The sequence below is a fragment of the Cetorhinus maximus genome, chromosome 23 (assembly GCF_964194155.1).
Source record: "Cetorhinus maximus chromosome 23, sCetMax3.hap1.1, whole genome shotgun sequence".
Classification (NCBI taxonomy): domain Eukaryota; kingdom Metazoa; phylum Chordata; class Chondrichthyes; order Lamniformes; family Cetorhinidae; genus Cetorhinus; species Cetorhinus maximus.
The window spans coordinates 19,060,653-19,073,531 of record NC_135901.1 but is presented as its reverse complement, the minus strand read 5'-3'; the positions used below and the strand labels follow the sequence as shown (position 1 = coordinate 19,073,531).

General features: G+C 44.4%; 3 protein-coding genes and 1 long non-coding RNA gene across 5 annotated transcripts in view; 2 read left to right on the top strand and 2 right to left on the bottom strand.

The window, feature by feature from the left end:
• LOC144697371 (uncharacterized) overlaps positions 1-12,879 on the bottom strand; it is a 423,816-nt gene that overhangs the window by 63,166 nt on the left and 347,771 nt on the right. The gene's annotated exons all lie outside the window — the stretch shown is intronic.
• The window catches only part of LOC144697271 (uncharacterized), a 407,386-nt gene that overhangs the window by 336,663 nt on the left and 57,844 nt on the right, over positions 1-12,879 (top strand). The window lies entirely within an intron of this gene.
• LOC144696971 (uncharacterized) overlaps positions 1-12,879 on the top strand; it is a 204,964-nt gene that overhangs the window by 149,258 nt on the left and 42,827 nt on the right. The gene's annotated exons all lie outside the window — the stretch shown is intronic.
• LOC144697167 (uncharacterized) lies at positions 1,275-2,203 on the bottom strand. Its single transcript, XM_078569022.1, is given in 1 exon segment — positions 1,275-2,203. A coding segment is annotated over 1 exon segment (753 nt). The 3' UTR covers positions 1,275-1,450.

The window sequence follows — 12,879 nt, the reverse complement described above, 5'->3', positions numbered from 1 at the left end:
CAGAAACCACATCCTTATCTATCCTCTACCAAATCTCTCCTCATCTTCTCAGAATCAAACCATTCCTGCCTTTGTCCAGAATCCTAAAATTAATTGTGTCGGTTGATTACTGATTCAGGTTAAGGAGAGGCGTATTTCCATTGGAGGCCGTCCAGAGACGGTTCACTAGGTTGATTTCTGGTATGAAGTGGTTTGTCTTTAGGAAAGGTTGATGAGGATGTGTCTATTTTTTTCTATTCATTCATGAGATGTGGGTGTTGCTGGCTAGGCCAGCATTAATTGTCCATCCCTAGTTGCCCTTGAGAAGGTGGTGGTGAGTTGCCTTCTTGGACCGCTGCAGTCCATGTGGTGTAGGTACACCCACAGTGCTGTTGGGAAAGGAGGCCAGGATTTTGACCCAGTGACAGTGAAGGAACGGCAATCTATTTCCAAGTCAGGATGATGAGGTGGCTTGAAGGGGAACTTCCAGGTGGTGGTGTTCCCATCTATCTGCTGTGCTTGTCCTTCTAGGTGGTAGTGGTCGTGGGTTTGGAAGGTGCTGTCTAAGGAGCCTTGGTGAATTCCTGCAGTGCATCTTGTAGATGGTACACACTGCTGCTACTGTGCATCGGTGGTGAAGGGAGTGAATGTTTGTGGATGTGGTGGAGTGGACAGCTTTGTCCTGGATGGTGTCCAGTTTCTTGAGTGTTGTGGGAGCTGCACTCATCCTGACAAGTGGAGAGTATTCCATCATGGTCCTGACTTGTGCCTTGTAGACGGTGGACAGACTTCGGGGAGTCAGGAGGTGAGTTACTCGCTGCAGGATTCCCAACCTCTGACCTGCTCTCGTAGCCACAGTATTTATATGGCTAGTCCAGTTCAGTTTCTGGCCAATGGCAACCCTCAGAATGTTGATAGTGGGGAATTCAGCGATGGTAATGCTCTTGAACGTCGTAGGGCGATGGTTAGATTTTTTCTTGTTGGAGATGGTCATTGAGTAGCACTTGTGTGGCGTTAATGTTACTTGCTGCTTGTAAGCACAAGCCTGGATATTGTCCAGGTCTTGTTGCATTTGGACATGGACCGCTTCAGTATCTGAGGAGTTGCGAATGGTGCTGAACATTGTGCAATCATCAGCGAACACCTTAAATCCATTTGTTGAGTGGATTCAAATTTAAATTTAAATGAGGTTTGAAGGTGTGATGCTCTATTCACACGTCGAATGTGTGAGAGATGCTGTCGGACTATGGACATTGTTCGAGCAATCAGGGGCGCAACACATTTGAAAAAACATATTTGAAATAATGCTGATTTATTTGACACTTGTCACAACATTAAATTCACACCATTATATGGGGTTATTAACATCAGCAGAAACAAAGCCCAACTATCTGAATGAAAATGGTTCATTCCTGGATGTGATTAACAGCAGAATCCAACCCCTGGAGTCACTTGTGAACTCGCTGGTGTCTCAGCTGGGTGGATGAGTGAGTGAATCCCTTCCCACAAACAGAGCAGCTGAACGGATCCTCCCCATGTGAACTCGCTGGTGACTCTGAACATCAGATGAGCGACGAAATCTCTTCCCACACTTGGAGCAGGTGAATGGCCTCTCCCCGGTGTGGCCTCGCTGGTGTGCCAGCAGGTTGGATGCATGAGTGAATCCTTTCCAACACTCGGAGCAGATGAATGGCCTCTCCCCAGTGTGACTGCATTGGTGTATCAGCAGATCCCTTGTGTTTTTAAAGCCAAAATCACAGTCAGAACATTGAAAAGGTCTCTGATCAGTCAACTGATCAAGTTGGTGTGATGTGAAGTTGGTTAAACAAGTGAATCCCTTCCCACACACGGGGCAGGTGAACGGTCTCTCCCCAGTGTGAACACGGAGATGTTCAGTGAGATTGGATGACCGTCCAAATCTCTTCCCGCAGTGAGAGCAACTGAATGGCCTCTCCCCGGTGTGAATTCGCTTGTGTTCAGTCAGGGTAGATGATTTAGTAAAGTCCTTCCCACACACAGAGCAGGTGAATGGTCTCTCCCCAGTGTGAACTCGCTGGCATGTTAACACGGTAGATAACTGAGTGAATCCCTTCCCACAATCAGAACAGATAAACGGTCTCTCCCCGGTGTGACTGCATCGACGAGTTTCCAGCTTGGAAACTCATTATCCAGATGGATAATTGAATCCCTTCCCACAGTCCCCACATTTCCACGGTTTATCCATGGTGTGGGTGTCCTTGTACTTCTCCAGATTGAAAGATCAGTTGAAGCCTCGTCCACACACAGAAATAGGGGTGCTCTTTCTCTCCGCTGAGAATGGTGTGATTTTTTTCTCCGGCGGTGTAACTGGTTAAAGCTCTTTCCACAGTCAGTTCACTGGATCACTCTCACTCGGGTGTGTGTGTGCCTTGCTGCTTTTCCAGTCACACTGATGTTTGAAATCCTTTCCTACAGACAGACATTTCTTGTGCTGCATTCAAAGGCCGATGATATTCAGGTCCTGATGAATCGAGTGACCGTCAGATCTTGACGTGATGTTTGATTTGAGTTTCATATCTATAAATTTTCCCCGTCTTATGCCCTGGAAAAGGAGTTTACAAAGTCATCCCTGTCAGTCCAGGATAGAAGTTCAGAGCAGACAATTCTAGTTTCAATAGAATATTTTTTCCTCTCTTGTTCCCCCAAAGCTGTAAATCCCCATCCCACACACTCTCCCTCCTCCCTGGGCTGAAATCCAAACCCATCTCACCATCTCCACCATTTCTTTCCTCCACTCCCAGTTTTCTCCCTCCCTCTCCTCTGCCTGGCTTCAGTTCTCCAGCTCCTCTGCAGAGTGAGAATAAAATAAATGAGTCAATCATTTTCTCTCCTGGTCACTGGGACTGTGACTCGCTTCAGCCACACAAACAGCACCATTTACAGCAGGGAGAAACCATGCACGTGTTCTGTGCGTAGTCAAGGCTTCACTGATCATCTCTCTTGTTAAAACACAAGTGCAATCACACTGGGGAGAAACTGTGTCCATGTGGGGATCTTGAAAGGAATTCAATTATGTCAGATCTGGAAACTCAATGCCACAGTCACACAGGGTAGAGGCTGTTCTCCTGCACTGAATGTGGGAAAGGATTTATATCACACTTTCAGTCACACCAGGGAGTGCACACTTATGAGAGACTGTTTAAATGTTCTGACTGCAAGAGGAGGTTGAAAAGCACAAGGGATCTGCTGAAACACCAGTGAGTTCACACTGGGGAGGGGCTGTTCACCTGCTTTATGTGTGAAAAGAGCTTCACTCGTTAATCCAACCTGCAGGTAGGCCAGTGAGTTGACAAGTGACAGCAGGGGTTGGATTCTGCTGTTATTGCTGCTGTTAATCACATTGAGGACTGAACCATGTTGATTTTGGCATTGGGGCTTATTTCTGCTGATCACAGAATCACACAGTGCAGAAGAGGCCCTTCGGCCCATCAAGCCTGCACCAACACGTGAGAAACACCTGACCTACCTATCTAATCCCATTTACCAGCACTTGGCCCATAGCCTTGAATGTTATGACGTATCAAGTGCTCATCCAGGTACTTTTTAAAGGATGTGAGGCAACCCGCCTCCACCACCCTCCCGGGCAGTGCATTCCAGACCGTCACCACCCTCTGGGTAAAAACGTTTTTCCTCACATCCCTCCTAAACCTCCTGCCCCTCACCTTGAACTTGTGTCCCTTCGTGACTGACCCTTCAACTAAGGGGAACGGCTGCTCCCTGTCCACCCTGTCCATGCCCCTCATAATCTTGTACACCTCGATTAGGTCACCCCTCAGTTTTCTCTGCTCCAACGAAAACAACCCGAATCTATCCAACCTCTCTTCATAACTTAAATGTTTCATCCCAGGCAACATCCTGGTGAATCTCCTCTGCACCCACTCCAGTGCAATCACATCCTTCCTATAATGTGGCGACCAGAACTGCACACAGTACTCCAGCTGTGGCCTCACCAAGGTTCTATACAACTCCAATATGACCTCCCTACTTTTGTAATCTATGCTTCGATTGATAAAGGCAAGTGTCCCATGTGCCTTTTTCACCACCCCACTAACGTGCCCCTCTGCCTTCAGAGATCTATGGACACACACGCCAAGGTCCCTTTGTTCCTGAGAACTTCTTGGGTCATGCCATTCATTGAATACTTCCTTGTCAAATTACTCCTTCCAAAGTGTATTAGCTCACACTTTTCAGGGTTAAATTCCATCTGCCTATTATCTGCCCATTTGACCATCCCGTCTATATCTCCCTGTAGCCCAAGACACTCAACCTCACTGTTAACCACCTGGCCAATCTTTGAGTCATCCGCAAACTTACAAATCCTACCCACGAACAGTCTTTATGGTTTGGGTGAAATTTAATATTCTGGCAGTCGGTTTGCTTTCTTTCTATCCTTTCCTCTCCACATAAAGTATATTTCTTCAAGTTATGTTTGAGGTTTTGTGTGATGAAACAAACAGTGATTTACTTGTACTTCTTGCAGCTCAGTTACTGTGTTAACTGCTGACGAGCTGGTCTGCTCTACACTGGGAAGATGAAAAACAGATTAGGTGATCACTTTGTGGAACAACCTCTGTTCAGTCTGTTAGCTTGACCCTGAACTTCCCGTCACTTGTAATTTTAATTCTCCACCCCACTCCCACTCTGACCCTGTCCTTGGTCTCTTGAACTGTTCCAATGACGCTCAATGGGAGCTCGAGGAACAGCAGCTCATCTTTCGATTCTGCACTTTACAACCTTTAGAACTCAACATCGAGTTCAGCAGTTTCTGCACCAACAGAGAGTTGTCAGGATCGGGAACTCGCTACCTGAAAAGGTGCTGGAACCTGATTCTATGTTTGGACCCCACCCACTCCCACCATCCTAGATTCCCCAACCAGTGGAAATAGTTCCTTTCTATCTAGCCTGTCAGTTTCAATTAACATCCCGAAAACTTTAATCAAATCGCCTCCTAATCTTCTAAATTTCAGGGATTACAACCCTCACAGCGAGGTGATGGATTTTGACAGGAAGGATAGAGAGAGAAAGACAATAGCGGCCTCATGGCACAGGTATAAAGAATGTGCAGAGTCAGTGGGATCTGGCCCTTTATGTGTAGAGATTTTTTGAGGGTGACAAGATAGGTTAAGAGAGCAGTTAGCAAGGTATTTGCAATCTTGGGCTTCATAAATTGAGCTATTGAGGACAAAAGCAAGGAAGTTATGCTGAATCTTTGTTAGGCTCTGGTTAGGCCACAACCCGAGTATTTGTGTCCAGTTCTGACCACTACAGTTCAGGACAGATGTAAAGGTCCTTGAGAAGGTGCAGAGGAGATTTAACCAAATGGTTCTAGCAAAGAAGTGAGGGCAGATTGATAGAGGTGTACAAAATTATGAGCTTCAGATAAGGTGGACAAAGAAAATCTGTTCCCATCAGTTGATTGTACAAGGACTAGGGGGCACAGATTTAAGTTTTTGGGTAAGAGATAGAGGGGGACGTGAGGGAGAATAGGCACTTGAGGGAAATAAACTTGCAAGGATACAGCGAAGTGGAGCAGGGGAATAGGTCTCACTAGATTGCTCTGGAGAGCTGGCATGGGCTCAACGGGCCAAATGGCCTCCTCTGTGCCATAGTGACTCTATGGGTATTTCCTGTAATCTCATTTTGTAATTAAACCCATGGAGTTCAGGTATCACTCAGGTAAATCTGAACTACACTCTCTCCATGACCATTCTATCCTTCCTTAGGTTTGTTGCACAAACTGAACGTATTATCTAGGTGTGGTCTAACCAGGGTATATGCGTCTTGGTGCTTTTACACAGACAGAACAGACAAACCTTTTTCATTCCACATTCAGATGCTGATGATATTCAGGTCCTGATGAATCGAGTGACTCTGTCAGATCTGGATGTGACGTTTGGTTTGAGTTTCCCGTCTCTCAATCCTCCACTTCTAATAACCCTGTAAAGCAAATTTACAAAGACCTTTATTGTCAGTCCAGGATAGAAATTTAGAAGAGACAAACATTATTCTTGGTTCGAGTTTGCTGTGTGTAAATCCTCCACTTCTAACCCCCTGTAAAAGGAGTTTCCAAAATCCATCCCTGTAAGTCCAGGATCGAAATTAACAACATTCTCTCCTCCTGCTGACAGGGACAGGGATGACCGCGCATGCGCCCTTCTGCACCTCGCCCCTGGGAAAGATGCCGGCCGTTAACTCGGGCCTGTGACCCAGAGCAGGCCAACAACTGTCGTCCCATCCTGTGCAAGCGCAGAATCGGTAGCTTCGTAGTGGGGTTTGGAGGTATTCACCGGGTGTTTATGAAGCTTCCCCGCCCACTCCGCTGGCTCTAATCCTCTCCACCCACCCAGCGGCTCCATTACTCAACCTTACTCGACTGTTCTCCCTTCTCCGTCTCACTCCAGGTATAACCCACACTGCGCATGCCCCAATCAGGGACCGCATTGCGCATACTCAACTTCCAGCTTGGTAGTACGCCTGCGCAGCAAGCTCCCTGTCGTCTGGATAGGACACATTCTTCCCCGCGGAGAATGCTGGGTAACCACCCAGCCATTGAGAGTCGATATTGTTGAATCGAAACACTCGGCAGATCTGTTGTGTTTGTGAAAAGGGAGACATAGTTTACATTTCAGTTCTATGGCTTTTCATTAGAACTGCACTGCATCATTACATGGACGTTGAGTCTGTTTCTCAAACCCCAGATACGGCCAGATATGCTGAGTATTTCCAGCATTGTCCGTTTTTACTTCTGGTTAAGGAAGTTTCTCTTGATCTTCGCATTAGATTCATTACTAAGTTATATTTATTTTCATCCTTGCAGAAGTGGAAACACCTTCCAGTTGTCTGGCCTGTAGAAACACTTATGTGTTCTTAAATTCCTCGATCGTCACCCCTCACTCACTTTTCCACATAAAACGTCTCCAGCCTGTTCAATATTTCTTGATACATATAACCTGTCAGTTGTGGCATTGGTCCAATAAATCTTTCTTGCATCGCCCCCATCGCTCGCTTCTTGCATCGCTTCTAAATACATGTTATAATATGGGGTCATGAGCTAACCTGAGCAGCGAACTAACCACTATCCACAAATCGCTGTTTCAGTATTTTATTCATTTTCCCCATTAGCTGAATATAAGATGGGATGGAATGAGCAGATCCAATGATCTAGTCTGTAACACTATGAAGCATCTACAAAGTTGCCTTACAGTGAAACAGTGGGCTGTTTATCCATCAATTATGACATGAAGAGCAGCGTGTCTGAGAATGGCAGGATTTCAGTGCGGTGTCACGAGGTCAGGTTAAGTTGTTAATATTATTGTCGAGCAGTGATAGGGAGCACTTGCAATTCATGTGCACTTTGTGCATTTTCCAAATGAAAATAAATTGAATCTATCAGTCTTGGTGCTGAGTATATTCAAATAGAAATCCATGACTTTTTGCATACTAAACAATTCAATGGATGTGCAAAATCAATTAATGGTGGAGCAGGTTCAGATGGCCATATGGTCTCCCCACTATTTCTCGTGTTCTAATGAACATCACAGAGAACCATTTCCATGCAAGCACAGCCGATGCAGCACCCGCTATTTCACCTCCTCCCTTCCCACATTCCAGGGCCCCAAACACACTTTCTTGGTGACGCAGTGATTGCTACTCTTTGCTATTCATTATCATGTTTTCACTGCTCACGATGCGGTCTCCTTTGCACTGAGGATACTAAATCCGGCTTGGGCGACTGTCTTGTGGAGCATCACCATTGAGTGTTCAAGTGTGAACCTATCTTTTGATCATTCTCTGGCCTCTCTTTCCTTGGCCTCCTGCACTGTTCCAATGAAGCTCAATGGAAGCACAAGGAACAGCAGCTCATCTTTGATCAGACACTTTACAATCTTATGGACTCTAGCGTCACTTCAACAATTTCAGATCATCACCACACTCCAATTTTTTCGGACAGTAGGTGTTGGTAATGGTTCTACTGTTACCGTCTGCTGAACCCCCTCTGGACGTGTTTTCTGTTTCTTCATTTGTCCTATTAGTTTATTTATTTGGCACCAAATTATCACCAAATCTTACCTTGAATCATCATCCCCTTTGTCATTTGATCTCTCCAGCCTTCCTATCACAAGACCGTTTGTTCTTCCCTCCTCTCCCCCTGTCTTTCTCCTGACTCTGTACTTGCTGCTAAACTATTGAATCTCTAAATTCTTCCAGTTTGGATAAAAGGTCAGCGAGCTGAAACATTCACTCTGTTTCCCTCTCCACTGTGAATGCTGCAGGTCTGTGAACTATCAAATGAAGTAGAAAAAGAAAGGTATTATAAATTTCAAGAAAGTACACAGACAAGGAAAGGAAGAGAAGGAACGTACATATAAACATACGAATATAGAAACACACAAATTAGGAGCAGGAGTATGTTATTCGGCCCCTCAAGCCTGTTCTGCCATTCAATAAGATCATGGCTAATCTGATTGTAACCAAAACTCCACATTCCACACTCCTGCCTACCTCCGATAACTTTTCATCCCCTTGCTTATCAAGAATCCACCTACCTCCGTTTCAAAGGGAAAAAAATGTTCAAAGACTCTGCTTCCATTGCTTTTTCGGAAAAAAGAAGTTCCAAAGACTCAAGGCTCTCTGAGAGAAAAAGAAACTTCTCATTTCTGTATTAAATGAGCGACACTTATTTTTAAACAGTGACCCATAATTCAAGATTCTTCCACAAAAGGAAACATCCTTTTCCAATCGACCTTCTCAAGATCCCTCCAGATCTTATGTGTTTCAAATAAGTTGCTTCTTACTCTTCTAAACTCCAGATACAAGCTTAGCCTGTCCACCCTTCCCTCAGAAGACAATCTGCCCAACCGAAGTATTAGTCTAGTAAACCTTTTCTGAACTGATTCCAACGCATTTACATCCTTTCTTAAACAAGGGGAATAGCGCTGGACACAGTATTCTAGATTTGGTCTCACCAGTGCCCTGTGTAACTGAAGCATAGCCTCACAACTTTTGTATTCAGTTCCCCTCACAATGAACGATAACATTCTATTAGCTTTCCTAATTACTTGCTGTACCTTTTGTGATTCATGCATTAGGACACCACGCCCCCTCTGCATCTCAGTGCTCTGCAATCTCTCACCATTTAGGTAATAGGCTGCTTTTTTATTCCTCCTGCTAGCATTTGGCAAGTTCACATTTGCCCACATTATGCTCCATTTGCCAGATATTTGCTCATTCACGTAACCTGCCTATATCCCTTTTTAGCCTCCTTATGTCCTCTTCACACCTCACTTTCCTACTTTTATTTATGTCATCAGCAAATTCAGCAACAATACCTTTCGTCCCTTCAATCATGTCATTTATAAAAATTGTAAAAAATTGAGGCCCCGGCTCTGATCCTGAGGCACACACTCATTACATCTTGCCAAGCAGAAAATGACCCATTCATGCCAATCATCTATCCATGTCAATATGTTATCCCCTCCACCATGAGCTTTTATTTTCAGCAATCACCTTTGATGTGGCACCATATCAAAAGCCTTTTGGAAATCTAAGTACAGTAGATCCACTGGTTCCCTTTTATCCATAGCACATGTGACTTCTTCAATGAACTCCAATAATTTGGTTAAACATGATTTCCCTTTCAGAAAACCTTGGTGACCTTAACAGATGTTAAGGGAAACGTTAGAAGCTATTATTAAAGACGTTAATAGCAGGAGAGAAGTTTTGTGATTGGGTGGAAGGCAGAAGAGAATAAATAATACCAGGGATGAGGATGCCAGGCAAAAGCAATGCGAATGGAATGGAATGGTAATTGGACTAGTGAAGAAACTAAAGGTGGGAGAACCATTCTGTTTCTGTCACCTATTTCCGCTCCGATTGGAAATGTGTTATTTCACTGTTGATCCATTTCTCTTCTGCTCCACGTTGGAAACTGAATCCTTCTCCTTCATTGCCTTATGGAAATATTTAATTGAGCACATACAACAACTGGCACAGGGGAAAGAAAATAATCAATTGAAGAATTGAAATAATGAAGCAGAAATATTTATGATCCAGAAGGAGACCATTCGGTCCATCATGTCTATGCCAGTACAAAAGGAGCAATCCAGCCCAATCCCATGTTTTAGCTCTTGCTCCATAGCCTTGTTGGTTACAGCACAATAAATGCTTTTCCATGTGTTGGTTCCTTTTCTTCAGTGGTGGTTTCTGCCTCTATGATCAGCTCAGGCAGTGAGTTCCAGACCCCACTACCTCCTGTGTGAAATAAATTACTCTACAGCTTTTCTCTAATTCTTCCACCAGATACGTTAAGTTGAATTGTTTAGTCTTCCATGGGTCAGCTGGTACCACTCTTGCCTCTAACTTAGAAAATTGTGAGCTCAAACACCATTGCCAGACAGGAGCACAACAGCCTAGGCTGAGATTCCAGTGCAATACGGAGGGAGTCCCGCACTTTCGAGTGTAATATGCCTTTTTGACGAGATGTTAAACTGAGGCTTTGTCTGCCCTTGGATGTACAAGATCCCAAATCACAATTTTGACAAAGAACAGGTGGTTAAGAAGGCATATGGAATATTTGCCTTCATTAGACGAGGCATAGAATATAAGAGCAGGGAGGTTATGCTGGAACTGTATAAAACGCTGGTTAGGCCACAGCTAGAGTATTGCGTGCAGTTCTGAATCCGCATTATCGCAAGAATGTGATTGCACTAGAGAGAGTGCAGAGGAGATTTACCAGGATGTTGCCTGGGCTGGAGAGTTTTAGTTGTGAGGAGAGATTGGATAGACTGGGGTTATTTTCCCTGGAGCAGAGAAAATTGAGGGGGGACATGATTGAGGTGTAAAAAATTATGAGGGTCATAGATAGGGTAGGCAGGAAGGAAGTATTCCCCTTGTTGGAGGGATCAATAACCAGGGGGCATAGGTTTAAGGTAAGGGGCAGAAGGTTTACAGGGGATGTGAGGAAGAATTTTTTCACTCAGAGGGTGGTGGCAACCTAGAACTCATTGCCTGAAAGGGTGGTAGAGGCAGAAACCCTCATAACATTTAAGAAGTATTTAGATGTTTACTTGTGATGCCATGGCATACAAGGCTCTGGGTCTAGTGCTGGAAAATGGGATTAGAATAGTTAGGTACTTGTTTGGCCAGCGCAGACTCGATGGGCCGAAGGCTCAATCTCTCAATCAACACCACAAGAACAGATTATCTGGTCATCAATGTGCTGCTGTTTGTGGGAGTTTGCTTCATTTCATACATTACAACAGTGAATACACTTCAAAAGTACATAATTGTCTATAAAACCCTTTGAGATTCCGGTGAAAGGCACTTTACAAATATGAAGATTTGTTTCTTTCTCAATCCATGCCCCTGGTTATTGATTGCTTTGCTCACGGAAATAGGTCCTTTCTATCTTCTCCATCTTGATCTTTATAATTTTATCTTCCTCAATTAAATCTCCTTCGCTTTCTCTGTTTAAAGAAAACAGACCCATCCTATCCAATCTTTCCTCCTCGCTCATTTTGATGTGAATAAGGTTCAGCAGGAGTTTCCCAATGCTTTCCCCTAACCATATAAATCTGATCTTTCTCAGCTGGATTGTGTTTGAACTGCACCCACTTCTCTCAGTTCCCCTCTAAGTGTCGATTCTAACCCTTTGACTCTGAACAGTTTTGCTGGTGCAGCAGTTTGACTGGAAATTGCCCCTTCAAATATCACCATTCATTGTACACTGGGCCACATGTCTGCCGTGCTTCCAGTGAAGCTGGGGGCAGTTTTAACTCATAAACCAGCAATCGTGATATGAATAATGGAGTGCTTACTTTGACTTACTTTGAGCCCCGTGATACCTTGAAGGAATGGCTCAAACCGAGGACGTTTCAAGGTCTCAAACTCCATCGACTGAGCTAGCAGGACATGTGGTGATGACATGTCCATATCCTTTATCACAGCGAGATAACTGTCTGAATGCAATGGTAGAGATGGAAATTGACCACCAGAAGCCCAAGGGTCCAATGCTTTATCATCAATCATCAATAACATCTTTCACAGGTTCTGCATCTCAGCTGCACCACCTTCCAAACATTGTGATCCATTTTCCTCAGGATTTGTTCCTGGATTTTACATTTACAATCAGATTCGCTTCAATCTCCAACACAAGTTGAATTGCAAACCTGATGGACAAACAATGGAAAACAAGTCAGTCGGTAATACAAACCCCATGGTTCTCATTTTCAGATCCACCACAGTCAGCTTTTAAATCAAAGGAAAGAATTTTTTAGTGAAAAGATTTAGAAAGTTGTCATTGTTTTTATTTGTGACCCACTCACTCGGGTATTTTGTAAATGATGCTCGGAGGTTCAGTGACCGGGATATAATCTACCTGTGTTTCCCTGAGCCTGTGCTCGGTGTATTGGGAGGTTTAGCCCGGATTGGAGTATCTTGCGTCCCAGGGATGGGCAGTAACCCACTGATTGAAGCTGCAGTTGCTGCTTTCTGCTGGCAGCGGGTGATTGGAGAGTGTGGGGCCGGAATATTGCTGCTTTTCCCTGTCCCAATCACTGTGGAGCTGGAGGAGGAGGAGTGAATGGGATTGTTTGAATCCAATGACTTCATAGATTTCCAATGGGTTAGACACAGGTACATGGTTGGTCTAATTGTTTTCTCATTAAACTTGACGTGAATATACATGAGAAAAAAATTGCTTGCGTGGGAATTCACTAAATAACAGAAACACTTGCCTCGATTGTGAAATATTTTCTTGTAGGTAATGTGGACCCTGACAGCCCAGAGCTGTGGGTGAATGAACGCCGATGAAGTGAAAACTCCACCCGTGGATGGACTCGAACCACCAACCAAATAGCCAAA